The 17,612-nt window shown below is 46.0% G+C and overlaps 2 protein-coding genes across 2 annotated transcripts in view; both read left to right on the forward strand.

The window, feature by feature from the left end:
- Window positions 1-1,289: 1,289 nt before the first annotated feature.
- Window positions 1,290-12,953, forward strand: LOC308138673 (high-affinity choline transporter 1-like; the record flags this gene model as incomplete). Its single annotated transcript, XM_080507887.1, has 8 exons — window positions 1,290-1,473; window positions 3,561-3,677; window positions 5,423-5,578; window positions 5,879-6,027; window positions 10,065-10,208; window positions 10,362-10,515; window positions 11,629-11,846; window positions 12,005-12,953. The coding sequence occupies 8 exons, from the start codon at window positions 1,290-1,292 to the stop codon at window positions 12,554-12,556; spliced, it is 1,674 nt and encodes a 557-aa protein (XP_080364013.1). The 3' UTR covers window positions 12,557-12,953.
- Window positions 12,954-15,343: 2,390 nt separating this feature from the next.
- Window positions 15,344-17,612, forward strand: part of kif20ba (kinesin family member 20Ba) — a gene marked incomplete at its 3' end in the record, with an annotated part of 47,598 nt that continues 45,329 nt past the window's right edge. The window contains exons 1-2 of the mRNA XM_080507888.1: window positions 15,344-15,441; window positions 16,757-16,849. Coding sequence (XP_080364014.1) covers window positions 15,349-15,441; window positions 16,757-16,849 — 186 coding nt within the window. The 5' untranslated portion in view covers window positions 15,344-15,348. The remainder of the gene's footprint in view (window positions 15,442-16,756; window positions 16,850-17,612) is intronic.

Here is a 17,612-nt window from a genome sequence, read left to right on the forward strand (position 1 = left end):
CTGCAAAGTCCAGCGCCTTGCCTTTTGGCAGTTATTTCTTCCAGGTCCAAGGTTGGACCTGTAACCTCTATGTTACAGCTGACTATAAAAGGTTTGTTATGTGTTTTATGATATTCCCACTTTTGTGATCACAACAGCAAGGTGTAGTAGTAAGAAGTCAACACAGTTTATGTTTGCATTCTTGGTGATCTTTATCGCTTAGGAATTGTCTGAACATACTTGGCACAGCCACAACATCTCCTTTCTGCATTTTCCACATGTGAACTTGTTCCAGTAAACACAAGGCTTAGTGGCATGGTTTAGCTTGCAGCAACACTTCACCTGGCACATTGCTCTTTTCCCTTTTTCAGGTGTAGGTGGTTGTTGCTGGAGGTTTTCCTTGTGCACCTCGTGTGCAAATTAGCCTAGCTAAGCCATTTGTTCAGCATTGTAGGTATACCAAAAGGCTGGACTTTGCAGTATTAAAATCTACTTTGAGCAGCTCCGGCTGGAGCCGAGTGGTGTCGTTGGTGTTGACGTGGACGATCACCCGGTGAATGGATGCTGGTGCGGAGCGCAGCAGCTCAGGTAGTTTCCCCAGAATAGTGCTGACGGTGGCTCCAGGAAAGCATCCTGCGTCCTGCAGCAGTCTCCGTCTCACGGTGGAGGTGGTCGAAGCCGAGGTGGAACTAGGAGCTGGCTCGGTGAATCTGGGGCCAGAGTTCGTGAGTTCTTCCTGGGAGAGGGCCTCGTACCGGTTGGAGAGGTCGAGCAGGGGTGGACGGACACGATCACCTGGGGGTTTTCGTTTTCCCCGGATCACAACCTCCGACCAGGTGGACTCGCTGCCCGGTGTTGAATTGCTGCCCGGCCGCAGGAGAGATGTGGGGTCCCACTTTATTGTGTCCTGGAGAGCCGATTGAGTGTCCATTAGTGTATACGATCCCCTGGAAATATACTAATAAAGAAAGAAAGATGAATACAGCACAGACATAGGCAGCGACATCATCACTCTGACACAGGTCCCGACATATATGACAGATTTATTACTTTGTTTATATTGTACAGCTTCCCCCTATAAAGCATTTTAGTCACCATTATATAAGCAAGTATGATTTTCTCTCCACATATCTCTAACCACTACTGCATTGAGAAATGTGGTTTTTATCTCGGCACGACACAAAACAACCGGTTTGACCAGAGCGATAAGATCAGACAAGGGAGGATTTGCTCTTTGATAACTTCAATGTTCACCACCAGCAGTCACCCGTTCAGCCAGTCACACCTCAGACAGTCTGCGGTGGTCCATCATGGCCGTCAACGTCCCCGGTGCCGTGGTGATGGCGGTCTTCTACCTGCTGGTCCTCGGGACCGGCGTCTGGGCCTCCTTCAAGTCCAGACGGGAGCAGAAGAAGAGTGCAGCCACTGGGATGGAGATGGCCCTGCTGGGGAACCGAGGCATCGGCTGGCTGGTGGGGATCTTCACCATGACAGGTGAGGATTTCATTACCCACTGAGTAATCAGAGTATCTGGATGAGATTGAGAAGACTACAGTGTAGTCAGACATCACTCAAGGTAATGACAAGAACATTTGGACCTCCAGCCTTTCGGCTGATCAGTTGGACAATTGAGTGTTATTTGTTCTGTTTAGTTTTCTGAAGACTGCCAAAATAAATTCAAACAATTCTAATTCAAGAAATGTCGATTTCAAAAGATGCCCTGAATTAAAGGTGAGACACATTGTATGAGTTAAATATACAGTAGATTACAGATACAACATGCAGTTTTCCACCAAGTTGATCAAATACATAACAATGAGACAAGGGACGTGTTGCACGACTCCTTTACACACTTTAACAATTCTCAGAGTTTTGGTTGGTTTTAAGGGTTGGAGCTTCTCCAGTCTAAATAATAGATGTAAACTCTGCAGGTCAAATAGAAACTGCTCAGTGAAGTGATGTTAACAAGCAAGAGAACTTTCTATCCTCCTTGTAAAGTGCCTGAAATGTACAACGTACACTAAAGTATTGAAACGGTAAAGATCATCTGAAATAGTAAACAAGTACATCAAGTGTCCAATAAGGAATAAAGAATTGGTGCTTCAGTTCTTCAGTATAAAACTATATTACAAGCTTCAGCAGAATGTCTGTGTATTTTTCAGTTTTGAACAGAGGTGACCATTACTGAAGTATTTCTAGAGCCAATAATATGAGAGTATTTTAGATATCTGTACTTTAATCTTTCCTTCCACTATGATTGTGAGAACAAATATCTACTTTCATGACTTTAAACAGCCTCCTACATCTACATAAGAGCCTGTGGCCTTACTGGGTGGAGTCAATGCTAACTGACTCATGTCCAGGGTGTAGTCTATTACTTCTTAAAGTTTTCCACTGTTTGTGATCAGACTTGTTGCTACATGCTTGAGAAGGTGTGAGTCCACTCAGTAAACCTTCATTTGTATAATTGTGTTTACAGCTGATGTTAGTCATGGTGATATTTGGAACCTGTTTGTGTCTATTTACACTTTAGAATTCAGTTCAGTTTTATACAATGGTATTTCTACCGCTCCAAATATAACTCAGTCATTTCAACACGATCTGGAAAGGAAAACCAACAATTCACATTATATTTTCATTTATTCATTAAATTTAAAGGGACAGTGCATATTGATAAACAGACAGTTTTGTAAATACACCAGATTTAGCTCAGAGCTCATTTCCATCTTCAGTCCCACGAGGTAGAACCATTCCACCAAACACAAATATATATTGGTACTATAGAATGTGTGGAAAATAACGCACACTATAAAACATACCACATTACAATACATGTATTTATGTATGTAATGTTAATTTTGTTTTAGTTGTGAATAATTTGTTCCCCACAGTGTACTTTTGTAAGTACAGCTGAATGTCTACTGTAATAGGAAGACAATGGTAAATGTGAAACTTTAGGAAGTTTCCCACCAGAATCAGAGATTTATTGGTTTGTACCAAAATGATGCTGATATGAATGGTCGGTGTTGCTACGCCTCACACGGGGCACCATTTATGTCGGGGTTTCTTCTCTCACAAGGATCACTAGGGACCATTTATGTAGTGTCTTGGAAATTTGGCTATTGATAATGACTATGATGATCAAAGATAGTCAATAATAATTTTATTGTATAAAACAGGTAAAATTTACAATCTTACATGTTTAGCAGGTCGTGATTGCAATTTCCCTTATATCACTCTCATAAGATATACTGAATAATTCATTAGGAATTTGAAATAATAGTTCAATTAATGACAATTACCACAATTAACAGCAAAGTTTGAAGGATTTTGGAGTTCTTATTATTGGAATTGTGTCTTTCTTTTAATTAAAAATATTAAGTGTTCTGTACAGGATGCTCTATAATCTGATGTTAGAGGAGGAAGATGCTCTATAATCTGATGTCAGAGGAGGAAGATGCTCTATAATCTGATGTCAGAGGAGGAAGATGCTGGATATAGGAACATTGGAAGCTGGTGAGAATTTAGTAATTCGGCTGTTATTTATTCAGTGATTCTGTGTTTTGTGATCCATCTCTCAGCCACGTGGGTCGGAGGAGCTCTGATTGTTGGCACTGTGGAGATTATGTACACGCCGTCAATGGGACTGATCTGGACACTCATCATGTTCACTGCATTCAGTACGGGGTTCATTGTTGGTAAGAGTTACAGTCATATCTGCCAGACTACTGCTAATCTGGATTTGAGAAACAATCAAAACAGAAGAGAATTGAAGAGTTCTTCCAAACACACCATGAAAAACAAGGAACATTTTCTGCTCAGATGTTGGTTTGTGTTTCTGCAAAGAAAGCAATTTCATGGAAACGGTCAATGTGATCAAACTATCTGTTAGCATCACAGACAGACATGAGCTAGCATCTCAAGAGCATCAGACCAGTTAAAAATCCACCAGAAACCAGCATCTTCACAATATGGCAATATACATTAACATCAAAATTATATCTTGGACGCTTAAATTCTTGTATTCACTGGTACATTTTTGCTTTTGCTATGAGTTTCTACTGTTTCTTGGTTGCACCAATTTATTCTGTTACATCAACCTACCAGGACATTTTTCTCATATTGTGAACACACAGTGGTGGCCGGCATTTCAGCCCCAGGCCTTCACTACTACTGTCTGACTCAATCCACCCCTCAATAACGTAGCTTTGGCTACAAAACCATGTGATCCAGCAGAAATGCCCCATAAAGAGCCATTGCATCACAGACATTTACGAGTGTCACCAGAATCAATACCATTATGATAGTAACAGCCAAATGAAGATTCATGAGCCACTTTCAACATTCTCTGACTCCACCAGGTGGCGCTCTTGGTTTAAAGATAGAGGCTGAAAGACTGTCGATGAAGTGTGGTTTCAAACATTTATTGAACAGACAGCGCCGCCTAGTGGCTTCAAAAATATAGAAAGTGGTTGATGAATCTTCATGGAAGCTTCATTTGACCATCACGACATTCTGATGATGAAAACAATCCAAGCCCACGTTTCTCCTTCAGCTGCAGCTACATAAAAAAACCGCTGCTACTCCCAGCATGTCTGTGTGCTCCAAATCTGTATGGAGGCTGTACTCGCCTCGTACGGATCCCCCAATTTGGCCACGTTTTTGCAAGTCGACAGCACGGACTTGCAAGTACAGCCAATTGTGACCATTGTTTAGGTTAACAGTTAAAACCTCTCTGTGCTGGACTATTGATCTGGTCTTACCGGGTCCCTAGTCCGAGGTTCTACTGCACACACAAGTTAGTGGATTTCAGCAAGGTGGGCAACGTTATTTTGGCCGTCTTTTTCTAAGATTGACCGTCCAAATGACGTCTATATGGCTCGCTGCATTAAATTGTCCAGTGAAATGGAGCTGCTGATCCGTTTCACTGATCCCCCCCCCCCCCCCCCCCCCACCCCACCCCCGGCATCAGAGGATCGTTGTGACGGTGGAGAATTGCAGTGGTTGTGGATTTGCATCAATTAAAAATGTATTTTAAAAAGATTATAGCTTTAACTCAGGTTTACAAACAGTTGGACTCGGTGGAGATGATTAAAATATTTTGCAAATCCAGTGGCCGAGTCTGAGACAAGTCCCGTCAAATACCAAGGAGTCCAAGACGACAATAAAACGTCTCGAGTACGGACTCGAGTGCTACAGCCCTACCATAATCTGTCCAATACATAAAACTCAGAAACATAAATGAATAGAGTGTTGTGGATGTCTATGATGTGTATTGGAATCAGAGTATTCAATGTTGAAATGTTATTTGATCAGAGTAAACATTGGAAACCAAACCTTCAGTTTATTAAAAACACATTCAAAAAAATGGCTGACAAGTTATTCTGTAATTGTTCACACAATTTTAACCTTTTGTCTCCTTCTGTTGCACTTTTCTCCTCAGGTGGTTTGTTCTTTGCGAAGCCGATGAGAGACATGAAATGTGTCACCATGATGGATCCGTTTCACTTGAAATATGGAAAAATCGCTGCAGCTGGACTGAGTCTGCTTTCACTTGTGGTGGATTTGTTCTGGGTACCAACAACACTGATTGGACTCGGTAAAAATACATTCTCCTGGGACTTAGTGTGTGTGTGTGTGTTTGCTTTACTAAAACAAAAAAACAGCACCAACTAGTGGCCCACCATGAAAACGACATAATTTCTGCATCACGTTTCTGCCGTTTCCATGGAAACAAACAGTGTTTTTAGAATGTTGCTGTGTAAACGTGAAACCTTTGTGAAACCAAAACACTGAGTTTTCACTTGAAACGTCGTGGTGTAAACGAGGCTTTATTGTGGCGTTACTGTGATGCTCATTGGCTGCTGTGCTGTGGACCAATCCTGACGGTGTCTGACAGGAGGAACCATGAGTGTGGTCCTGGATGTGTCCTTCTCCGTCTGCATCTGGATCTCTGCTGCCGTGGCCGTGGTCTACACCCTGCTGGGAGGCCTCTACTCCGTGGCCTACACTGATGTCATACAGCTCGTCCTCATCTTCATCAGCTTGGTAAAGGCTGCTGGAGTGTGTGTGTGTGTGTGTGTGTGTGTGTGTGTGTGTGTGTGTGTGTGTGTGTGTGTGTGTGGTGTCATTACAGCACCTACTACTGGCTAAATATACAAACTACATCTTGTTCAGTGTTTCTGTTATTTTTATAGGAAGATCCATTGTTTTCTAAATGACGTCCTTTCGAAAAGTTTTTTTTGAAGGAGTTTATGGCTTTTATTATGAAAGGTCCTAGCCTAGCTAACCACGTAATATCCATTTGGAAGGTTTTACTAAAGGAGGGCTATTCATTTGAAGGACTTTGGAGCTTTTATTTTGAAAGCAAGGACATGCAGGTTAACTGGCCAAAGTTGAATTGAAATCTCGTGTCTCAATACTGTGAATTGCAGAACAATGTTCTCCCAAGGTGCAGTTACAGTGACATCATCGAGACGGAGGGAACATGGTGAAGAGGTCAAATGGGGCTTTATTTAGGAAGAAGAAGGAGAGGAGGAAAGAGAGGAACGACAAATCATTTAGGATCCTTGCCCCCTGGCAAGGCTGGTGGTGTGGCAGGACGAAGGATGAGGCAGAGCTGAATCTTGGAACACGTCTTTATTTCAGCGAACACAGAACTGGACTGGAACAGCCCACAAAAGCCCCAGCGCGGGAGAGCTGAAACCCCTCCCCTTTACCCATAGTTCCTTTGGGTGAGAGGCCTGGATCCTAGCAACCGCCACACAGCCCCCCCCCCCCGAACACCCAGAAGGCACATCTGGGAAACCAGTCAATACCTCACAGGCTTTAACGGTCGGCCATAACGGCTGCGTTGTCCCTCATGCGAAACCTCAGATGAAACTCGGCGATCAGGGCGTCCATGAGGAGGAGAAAACACAGGGGGTCTTGAAGGAGGGCGACCACGACGGGGAACCTGGGCCGGACACATAACCTCGTCAGCCATCATATTGGGGTTGGAAGGGCGAGCGGTGAGCGTCATGTCGCACGACACAAGGCGGGCCGAATTGAGCTCCGCCTGAACAAACAACCGTGGAAAACCGTGGTGAACGGGGCCCGGAGCCGAAAAAACACTGGAGGAAAATGGACCGGCATCTGACCGGGGTCGCGGCGCAGAACTCACAGGCAAAAATTCCCCCAGATGCACACAAGCACTCGAGACAAACAGGAACACAATCCGCCTTACCAGCCACATGTCGAATATCGGTCGTAAACTCGGAGATGGCTATCAAATGGCGCTGCTGGCGAGCAGACCACGGCTCCGTCACCTTAGACATCGCAAAGGTCAACGGTTTGTGATCCACATAAGCTGTGAACGAACGACCCTCCAAAAGGAAACGGAAATGACGAGTTGCCAGATATAACGCCAACAACTCACGGTCGATAACACTATACTTGCGTTCGCTGTCTCGTAACTTGCGGCTGAAAAATGCAAGAGGCTGCCAAACTCCAGCCCCCTGCTATTCCACCACAGCCCCCACCGCTATATCAGACATGTCAGTCGTTAAAGAGACGGGTGCTGAAGGTGCTGGATGGGCTAAAAGAGCTGCATCAGCAAGAGCAGCCTTGGTATTCTCAAAGGCCTGGACACGATCTGGTGTCCAGTCAACTGGATCAGAGCCTTTCTTCACACGCAAAGCCCCATAAAGTGGCTGCAGAAGGTGGGCGGCACGCGGAAGAAAACGGTTGTAGAACTCAATCATGCCCAAAAACTCCTGCAGGTCCTTAACAGAGGCTGGACGAGGGAAATCTGTCACCGCCTGCACCTTAGAAGGCAACGGAATGGCACCCTGAGCTGAAATACCATGACCCAAACAGTCAATCACAGGCAGACCAAACTGGCACTTGGCAGGGTTGACAATAAGGCCGTGTTCCTCAAGGAAAAAAACTTGCTTCAGATGCAACAAATGCTCCTCAACTGAAGAACTCGCCACCAAGATGTCGTCCAGGTAAACAAACAGGAAAACGAGGTCGCACAGCACCGAGTCCATCAACCTCTGAAAAGTCTGTGCTGCCCCTTTAAGGCCAAAAGGCATGCGCAGGAACTCAAAAAGCCCGAACGGGGTAATCACTGCAGTCTGAGGCACATCATCTGCACACAGGAACCTGGTGATAACCGCCACCAGGTCCACTTTAGAAAACACAGACGTGCCAAACGCACAGAAAAGTCTTGAATATGGTGAACGGGATAGCGATCGTACACCGTGATATTGTTAAGGCGGTGAAAATCTCCACATGGCCGCCATGACCCGTCTGCCTTCGGCACCGTGTGAAGCGGCGAGGCCCACGGGCTGTTAGAACGCCTCACGATGCCCAAATGCTCCATATTGGCAAACTCCCCTTTAGCTATAGCTAGCTTCTCCGGGTCTAAGCGACGTGTGCGCGCAAAAACCGGCGGGCCCGTGGTCGCAATGAAATGCTCAACACCATGCCTCATCACCATAGTGGAAAATACAGGCTTGGTCAGAGACGGATACTCCCCCAACAAACGCTGAAACACATTCTCTGATGCTAAAAAACTAGCGCGGGCTAACGGCCCAGGTCCCCCGGTCTCACACGGAAAGGTAGCAAATGACACTGCATCGATCCACCGGCGGTTCTCGACTTCAACCAGCAAATCATGAGCAAAGAGAAAATCATCAGCAATAATGGGAACAGTAATGGAGGCGATCACAAAGTCCCACTTAAACTGGCGTCCGTGGAAACATACAGTCGCTGACCTACTGCCAAAAGATGAGATGGGGGAACCGCTGGCCGTGCTCAACGGAGGTCCTGTGTCCCGGGCCGGCTGGAGGGAGGAGGCTCAGCTGGAGGGAGGAGGCTCAGCTGGAGGGAGGAGGCTCAGCTCCGAGCCGGAGTCACCAGAAAACGCTTCCCTGACACCGAGTCTTTGACGAAAAGCAGCTCACATCGTCCACCAGCACCCACAGCTGCTACTGAGTGCTGGCCCTGTTGTTTCCCGGCGCCTCGAACGTGCAAGGAGGGACGCAGCGTCGTGCCTTGGCGCCAAAACGCTGATGAAAAAAACACATGCTGGTCCCGCGTCGTCTCCGGGCGGCGACTCCAGCCACCGCCCCAGGGTCTGCGTCCTCCGTCACCAGCTGGGGGGGCTCCGCTTTCACACCTTGCACCGCAAATCTCCTTGTCGCCAGCAGAACTCGATCCGCCTCCCCGGCAAAACCACGGAAGTCGCCTTTGGCCAAGCAGCGGGAGTTAGCCAAAGCTGCGCACGCTGGAGGTGGGAGTTGGCGCAGGAACAAGTGGGGGAAAAGGAATCCGCCCTCGTCCTCGCCCAACAGCGACAGCATGTCGTCCATCAAGTCCACGGCCGAGCTGTCCCCTAACCCGGGCAGGGAGAGGAGTTTATCCGCCCTCTCGGGGGCAGAGAGGCAGAACCTCCGCAGCAGGAGCTGCTTCAGCGCTGTGAATTTCCCGAGCCGCGGGGGAGCGCCAGGAGCTGGATTACTCGCCTGGTGGACTGCTGGTCCAAGGCGGTGATGGTCAAGTAGTACCTCTGCTCATCCTCTGTGATTCCTCGCAGTGGAAGAGCGCCTCGTCATGCACAAACCATGAAGCCGGGTCATTTTGCCAGAAGTCGGGAAGCCTCAGAGCCGCGGCAAAAACCGCCGTCCGGCGTGGCTGAGGAGACGAGGACGAATCAACGTCGCAGTCTTCTACTTCCTCGAACATGTCCATAACGGGGTCACCAATGTGGCAGGACGAAGGATGTGGGAGAGCTGAACCTTGGAACACGTCTTTATTTCAGCGAACACAGAACTGGACTGGAACAGCCCACAAAAGCCCCAGCGCGGGAGAGCTCAAACCCCGCCCCTTTACCCATAGTTCCTTTGGGTGAGAGGCCTGGATCCTAGCAACCGCCACAGTGGAAGGGTTAGGGTTTGGGTTAGGGTTAGGGTTAGGGTTATCCAAACACTAACCCTGACACCTAAAGTATATTTCTATATAATCTGATACGGTTCAAGGAGGGTCAGAAAGAAAACCTCCCAGGCTCTGTGTATTTATTGTTCCTTGTCTTTTCCCTACAGGTTGTCTGTGTTCCCTTTGTCATGATGAACCCTCACACCGTGAACATCAGCCAGACTCTGCTGAACAACTCTTTACACTCTCCATGGATTGGCACACCAGATGTTAGAAAGACATGGTTAATGATTGATGAGTTCTGCTTCTGGGTAAGATGAGGCAACAACATCAAGTAATATATCTCCTACAATCACACTGCACTAGGACAGCTCATGTCATCTGTGTTTCTGACACTTCAAAACTACATTTGTGGACGAAAATCAGCAGATTCAACTTTTAATTCACTGCATTTTGTTTTGAAGGCACTGGGCAGTCTGGGACATCAGGTCTTCCAGCAGAGAATCTTGTCGTCTTCTTCTACTGCGACGGCCAAGCTCACATGCTTTGTTGCTGCTTTCATCCTGTTTCTATTTATGATTCCTCTCGTACTGCTCGGGGCGGCCGTGTCGTCTACAGGTAATCAACAGCTTTGCTTCCTGAAGTCAATTGTGAAAAATGGTGTCTGTGTTATGGTCAAGGAAAATCTAATGTCATTTTGAAAAATTGTCCCTCTGGAGGCTCCTGCTGAGGAAGAGGATCAAAGTGTTTCCTGGTTTCTTCATAGGGGTGTAGAAGATGAATAAGAAGGTTTTCAACTGGATCAGCAGTTTCCATCAAGCAGCCATCTACAACTCATCAGTAATGAATTCATACACTTATATAATGATGATGTCTGCATAGAGACTCGTTTACAAATCCTTCTCTGTGCAAGTGAATAAAGTCTCCCATGTTACGGCCCCTAATATCAAACAGCACACATCTGGTAGTGGATCCCTGATCTGAGTCACAATATTCCTTTTCTATTGTCTTAGTGCTGAATGTCAACTGGTGAAGTACCGCCCTCCCTCAAACTGCAGCTATCAGATCCATATTAAAGAAGTACAACCTGGATCCAGAGCTCCTCTCAAACCACCACCCTCTCTCAAACTCTCTCTTTCTGACAAAGATTCTGGAAAAGGTCGTCACCCTGCAGCTTCAAGGACATCTCCGATCCCAACAACGTCCTCAGACGTTTCAATCAGGTTTGAGACCCTCCGACAGCACAAAGACTGCTCTGACAGAGTTTTGAATAAGCTCCTGAGGGCAGAAGACTCTGGCTCCCCCAGCCTACTGATCCTGCTCCACCTACTCAGTGCCGCCGGGTTCCACCAAGACTGAAAGAATGAGATTGTGGATACAAGTGTCAGGACTCGTGGTGGAGCCATTGGTCCTCCACAGTGAAAGGAGACAGCTAAAGTGGTTCAGGACAACGGCTAAGAGATCCACTGGTGTCCTCTAAGTGAACCAAGGACATCCGACTCAGCTCCTCAGCCCGGTCCAAACTACCAGGAGAAATGACATCTCTTGGATGGTCTTCCAGAAGCTTGATGTCCTTCAGAAGTGTTGGGGGAAGAAAGGGGTGTCCGGGCTGATTGTCTCTCCATACTGCCACTGGGACCGTATGCAGGCCAAGTTGGATAGAAGATGAATGAATTAAGCATTTTAGGTCTATCAGTCCAACTCTTTCATTCTCCTGTTTCTGTCCTTCAGACTGGAACATGACCTCCTATGGTTCTCCGTCTCCATACGACCGTGGGGAAGCAGCTCTGGTCCTGCCCATCGCCCTGCAGCACCTCACCCCGACCTTCGTCTCCATCATCGGTATCGGATGTGTGGCTGCAGCCGTCATGTCGTCAGCTGACTCTGGTTTGCTTTCTGCTGCTTCAGTTTTCACCAACAACATCTACAAGAACCTCCTGAGACCAAAAGTGAGCTGATCTAGAATCCCACTAAACTGCTTCTTCTTACGACTACAGTACCCAACTCCCCATTCAATGGTTGTACTGTATGGAGAGGAGCCAATAAGGATGATTTGACAGAATGAATGAATGAACATCTGGTTTATAATTCATTGTTTTCTCCCCAGGCATCAGACAGGGAGACCCTGTGGGTGATCCGTGCTGCTGTGGTTGTGGTGGGTGTGGCTGGAACATCTCTGACCAGCCTGAAAAACAGCATCGTGCTCTTCTGGTTTCTTGGAGCCGAAGTGGCATACGTCCTCATCTTCCCTCAACTCGTCTGTGTCCTCTTTTCTAAAGTGTCCAATGCTTACGGGGCTCTTATAGGCTTTCTGGTGGGACTGGGGGTACGACTCCTCAGTGGACACACATCTCTGGGACTGCCCGTCATCCTCCATTTCCCAGGATGCACTCTGGAGGAGGGCGTCTACGTCCAGTACTCTCCGGTTAAGACCATCTCCATGGTGTCTGGTCTGGTCTCCATCTTGCTCTTCTCCTACCTGACGTCTGAGCTCTTCAATAGAAACCTGCTGTCTGAGAGGTGGGACGTGTTCAAAGTGAAACACCGGCAGCTGCCACAAACACCAGCAGGTGGCGCCACAGAGCTGAAGGAGAATGAGAAGCGGAATGGAAACCTCCCTCCTTCTGACATAACAGAACCAATGATGAGCACATGTTAGCATTCCTGTCTGGTGTTTATTTACTCATGTAATGAATGAAGGGGGTAACTACAATCTAGGCTCATAAGATCCATTGCTTCATGCTCCTCGTCCATCCTTCCATCTTGTATTCTGCTTATCCAATTCAGGGTCGGGGGTTCTGGAGCCGATCCCAGCTACTGTGGGCGAGGCCAGGATCCACCCTGGACAGGTTGCTGGTCTGTCACAGTGTCACGCTCGTCAGTCCAATATACATGAAATGTGATGCAATTAGAAGAAGCTCTTTTTAAACATGGTACCTTTAAAAAAAAATGTTTCATTTAATTAAACCCAAGAAGTTTCCATTGAAATGGAAGAAACAGAACCAACATCCTTGTGTTTTGTTTTGCGTTTTTCAGTATTTTGATACTCTGCTACATTTATGCATGATCCCGTTGTTACTTGCTACAAAATAAAATTTGAAGATAATCATACAATTGTCTGAGGATATTTGGGTTCATCAGATTGTGTCACAGTGTTTGCTTCTCGTTTTAAATAATGGTTCATTCTGGGAAGTGGAGGAAAAAGATGTCTACTGTGGGAGTGTTTACTTTTGGAAAAAGCAGTTTTTGTTGTGCCTTTTGTAACGTTAGATCAGACACAATCAATTTCTGTGGTGCTGAAACCACTCCTGTAGAACCGTCTGTGGTGCTGAAACCACTCCTGTAGAACCGTCTGTGGTGCTGAAACCACTCCTGTAGAACCGTCTGTGGTGCTGAAACCACTCCTGTAGAACCGTCTGTGATGCTGAAACCACTCCTGTAGAACGGTCTGTGATGAGTCATTTTGGGCTATGAAAAGCTCAAAATGCTGATACTTTCAAAGTGATAGGTACCGTAAAGTACTGGGAATTGAATAATAAAGCATTATTATATTATAATTAAAACATTAACTATGGTAATAGTTTTGAATCGGTTTCAAACAAGAGTAGAACTCCACTTGTCATGTTATCGAGTGGGAGCTTGAAATACCCTGGTTGACTCTGGAACACAAGTGTGGACTTAAGGTCTGAAGCCATTAATTAAGTAATTAATGATTGATTGATTGATTGATTGATTGATTGATTGATTGGTTGATACATTCATTCATTCCTTCATTTATTCATGCACTGGGGAGACTTTATATTGATTATTTTTTCTATTCTATTTTATGATTCATTTATTCTTCCCATTCTAGAAATAGACTAGGAGAAAGTGGAAGAAAAATTCACTTCCCCAAGAGCATAAACAATAAATTTCTGCTCTTGTATATTTGTATATATTTTACGCTCTATATATTTTATTACTATATATTTTATTACTGGCTCACCGGGACCTGAGTCCAAATTTCGTATCATTTCTCTGATATGACAATAAAGAATCCTTGAATCCTTGAATCCTTGAATCCTTGAATCCTTAAAGAATGATCGCTTTAGTTTCCATCCTTCCAGCTTCATGGTGTAAACAAACTGTAGGCATGCAGATGAAATGAAAAAAAAAAAAAAAAAACATTTGTCGTTTCTAATTTAGTGCAATCTGCACTTTAAAATGCACATTGATCCACCACGTTGTTTGTACAAGTGCACTCGTTCAATAAAGTTGTTCAAAGGGACGGTGACGTCAAGAAGAAAAGGCGGGGCCTGTCACACGCCTCGGGCTGTGATTGGTCCGCTTCAGTGTCGTGCCCTGATTGGCCCGTTTCAAACAGCAAACCGCGGCTGTTGTCGAAGCTAGCGAGGCGCCGATTAGCCGCTCGAATGAACCTTCCTCTGTGTTTCACTCTATAGCGAGCGATCAGAGCGGCAGGTAAGTGCGTCTGTCGCGTTGTGGCGCCGCCGGAATGTGAACAATAAGTCCGTTTTTTGTCTGCTTCGTGTGACATTGGCTTAAAGCGGCTGCTCGCTCGAAGCTGGTCTCCCGCTGGGCACGAGCGTTTCGCTTCGGCGTTGCAAACATTCATTAAACGACAGTTTACGCAACGTAAATGATAAATCCGTGAAGGTCTGAACGGCGATAATACACGTAAAAGCAGCCTCTCCCAAGGGATTGCTTCACTAGTGTTTGCATTGCAGCTCATTCAGCATGTTGGTTTCTGATATGTGTCGCAAACGGAGGTATGCAACTGATTAAAAAAAAAAAAAAAATGCCTGCGGGATTAAAGCGCAATCCGAAGATTTAGGAATTCTGCCTGAAAACCTCTGGGACACTTCAACAATTGCCAACACATTAATTACTATCTGAAATTCAGCACGTAAAAAAGTGATGGCAAAGAAAAATACACGTGAACAGTGATGCCTGAGTTCAAGACTTAAAACCAGTCCAAACAAGAGTAGAGTAGGGATTTACAGTATCCCCACTGAAATCCCCACTGGGGAAGGTTTGCACACAAGATGATTCAAAGGGTTAAAATCTTTAGGGAAAATAACTGATCAGACATCAATTCCTGGAGAAGTCAGCTTAAATCCTGTTAGAAACACTCCCTGGCTCCAAATCAACAAATGTGATTTACGTGATAACATTTTAAAAACAATGTCCATGAAATGAGAACCCCTGAAAACGGTGTAGTTGGCATGCCAGGCCATGCGTTGGCGCTGTTGTTTGATTTTGTAATGAAACCACACACGACCAACAGGCTCGAAACCTTAAGAATGGGGGGAAAACAGGTTGGATTATGATTACGGTGACTGTCAAAGTAAAGGTACCAAGTCCAGGAGAATGATAAGGTGTGGGAGTCACGACTCTCCGGAGGAAACTTTGTCCTGACTGACCCTGGTTCTCTACGTTGGCTGCAGGATTATGGAGTCGTGTTTAGACCCGGAGCCGGACCGGCAGCAGGTCGACGTGGAGGATGTGAAGAGAGACCTGTTAGCAGAGTTCAACCTCGCCCAGGTACACGCTCCGCACGGCCACCACAGACACGGAATCCACATTTTCCTGGAGCCACGGAACAGGTCACATGTTCACAGTGAGGCTGCTGCTAAAGCTTCACTGTGGTTTTGGAAGGGGGGGGGGGGGGGGGGGGGCACACTTCTTCAACCTGCGATCTACTTATGAAACGACCAAGTCACAGTGATCCCCCCACTACAAAAATGCAAAACATATATTTATTTTCAAATATATTGAGGATTCTTTATACGTACAGTGTATAATGATGGACCTTGCAAAACCGTACGAGCCAATATTGCGCAACACGACAGAATTAACTATGAACATTGCAATGACCCGAGTTTACTCTGATTACTCTTCTTTGGTGTTGAGACGCTCGACTGGCAGACGAGACAAACGCACTTCGGAAACGACACCGTGAATAAAAAGTCCTCCTCCCCTTCCTCGTGACAGTGACTCGTCTTCGTCTTCTCACCTGGTCCCTCATGTTTGGGGGGCTTCAAATTAGCGGTAACTCGCTGACTAGCTTGTTAGCTTCGCCACACTTAGCGTCGTCGTTTGCGCGTGTGCGTCGACCCGAAGGTCAGAAACATCCTGACGCTGCGTTCCATCGTACTCGTCATTCGGAAAGGTAAATTAGTTTCATTACACCAAGCGTCTATTTCTTTTTCTAATGTCATGCGCTGGACTCTTACGACCTTTGATCCACTGGTAGGTCGCGATCGACGTGTTGAGCACCCCTGCTTTGGAACGTTGCATTGATGAAGTTTCAATTACAAGGACGGCGAACAATTCAGTGCCCTTAAGATGTTTTTAGAACTTTAATCCTTTCTGTCCCGTCGAGGCACTTTTGTTTCAAATAACATTCAAAGACACGAGCAGCCAATAGAAAACCTGCTCTGCCTGTAACAACCGTTTCTGGATGTAATCGGTAGTAATCTACCAGTAATCTAGTTGTGAAAGGACAGAGTGTTGCACAGTGTGTTTCCTCAATGAAGGATTTAGAATGGAGCTGCACAGAATCTGCAAAAAATAACTTTTATATCCAAGGGATGCAGTTTCCAACTGCGTTTATGTTGAAATGTTTTTTCATATTTCCATATTGTCTTTGCGCTCCTCTGCTTTTTTCAAATAATTGAATGAATCTATAACTGATTGATTTTGCGTTGGCAGCAGCACAGCCCGTCCATCTTGTATTCCTGTTGTGCTTTTTTGCAAACGGCGAGCCTGCTGGTGCTCAGAGCTGCACACGACGCCGTGTGGGACTGGCACCAGGTTTGTGCATCTGACGTGGCAGAACGTGAACGTGTCTCTGCAGAGCTCCTGCTGCACGGAGGACGGAGAGCACCTGCAGGTTTACCTCCGCGTCCGACCCTTCACCTCAGCAGAGCGCTCCGGCGGCGAGTCCCAGGTAGGAGCTGGTGGGGTGCGGCCATCAAAGCCTTACAATATCTACCTTGAACAGGTTTCCTTGTACCGTATTTTCCGCCCTATAAGGCGCACCTAAATACCTCAAATTTTCTCAAAAGCTGCCAGGCAGCTTTTGAGAAAATTTGAGGTATTTAGGTGCGCCTTATAGGGCGGAAAATACGGTACAAGGAAACCTGTGCGCCTTATAGCCCGGTGCGCCTTATATATGAACGATTGTTCTACTCCAGACTGCTATTTGACAGCTGAACAACCAGAAGCTTTTATTTTGACAACTCTAACTTTGCAACCGGATGTTCAGAGCGGACGACACTCCACACAACACATTCATCACTCATGGTTGCACACCAACGTTCTAACAAACCAAAATAAACTAGATGAAATAATGACTCCCTAAACTGGGGAACAAAAACACATAAACACAATCAACACAACACCAAGCCCAACAACAACCCACAATAACCTCCAACAACACAAAACATGAATTTGTCGCTGCAAGGCATGATGGGACATCATGCCTTGCAGCGACAAATTCAACCTGAGCTCCTCAGTGCAGCCGATAGAAACTCCCATAATTCATTGCAGCTGTTTGTGGTGTTTTAAATGCAATTATTGGGGGTTATATTTGGTTTGTGGTGTCGGTAATGATTGTGTTGTGTTGTGTTTTTGTTGCTTAGTTCATGTAGTTTAGTTTATTACCGGTAGTTGTAAGTTGTCAACCAGTAGTGAAGAAGGTTTTGTGTGTA

This window comes from Blennius ocellaris (genome assembly GCF_963422515.1).
Source record: "Blennius ocellaris genome assembly, chromosome: 13".
NCBI classification, from domain to species: domain Eukaryota; kingdom Metazoa; phylum Chordata; class Actinopteri; order Blenniiformes; family Blenniidae; genus Blennius; species Blennius ocellaris.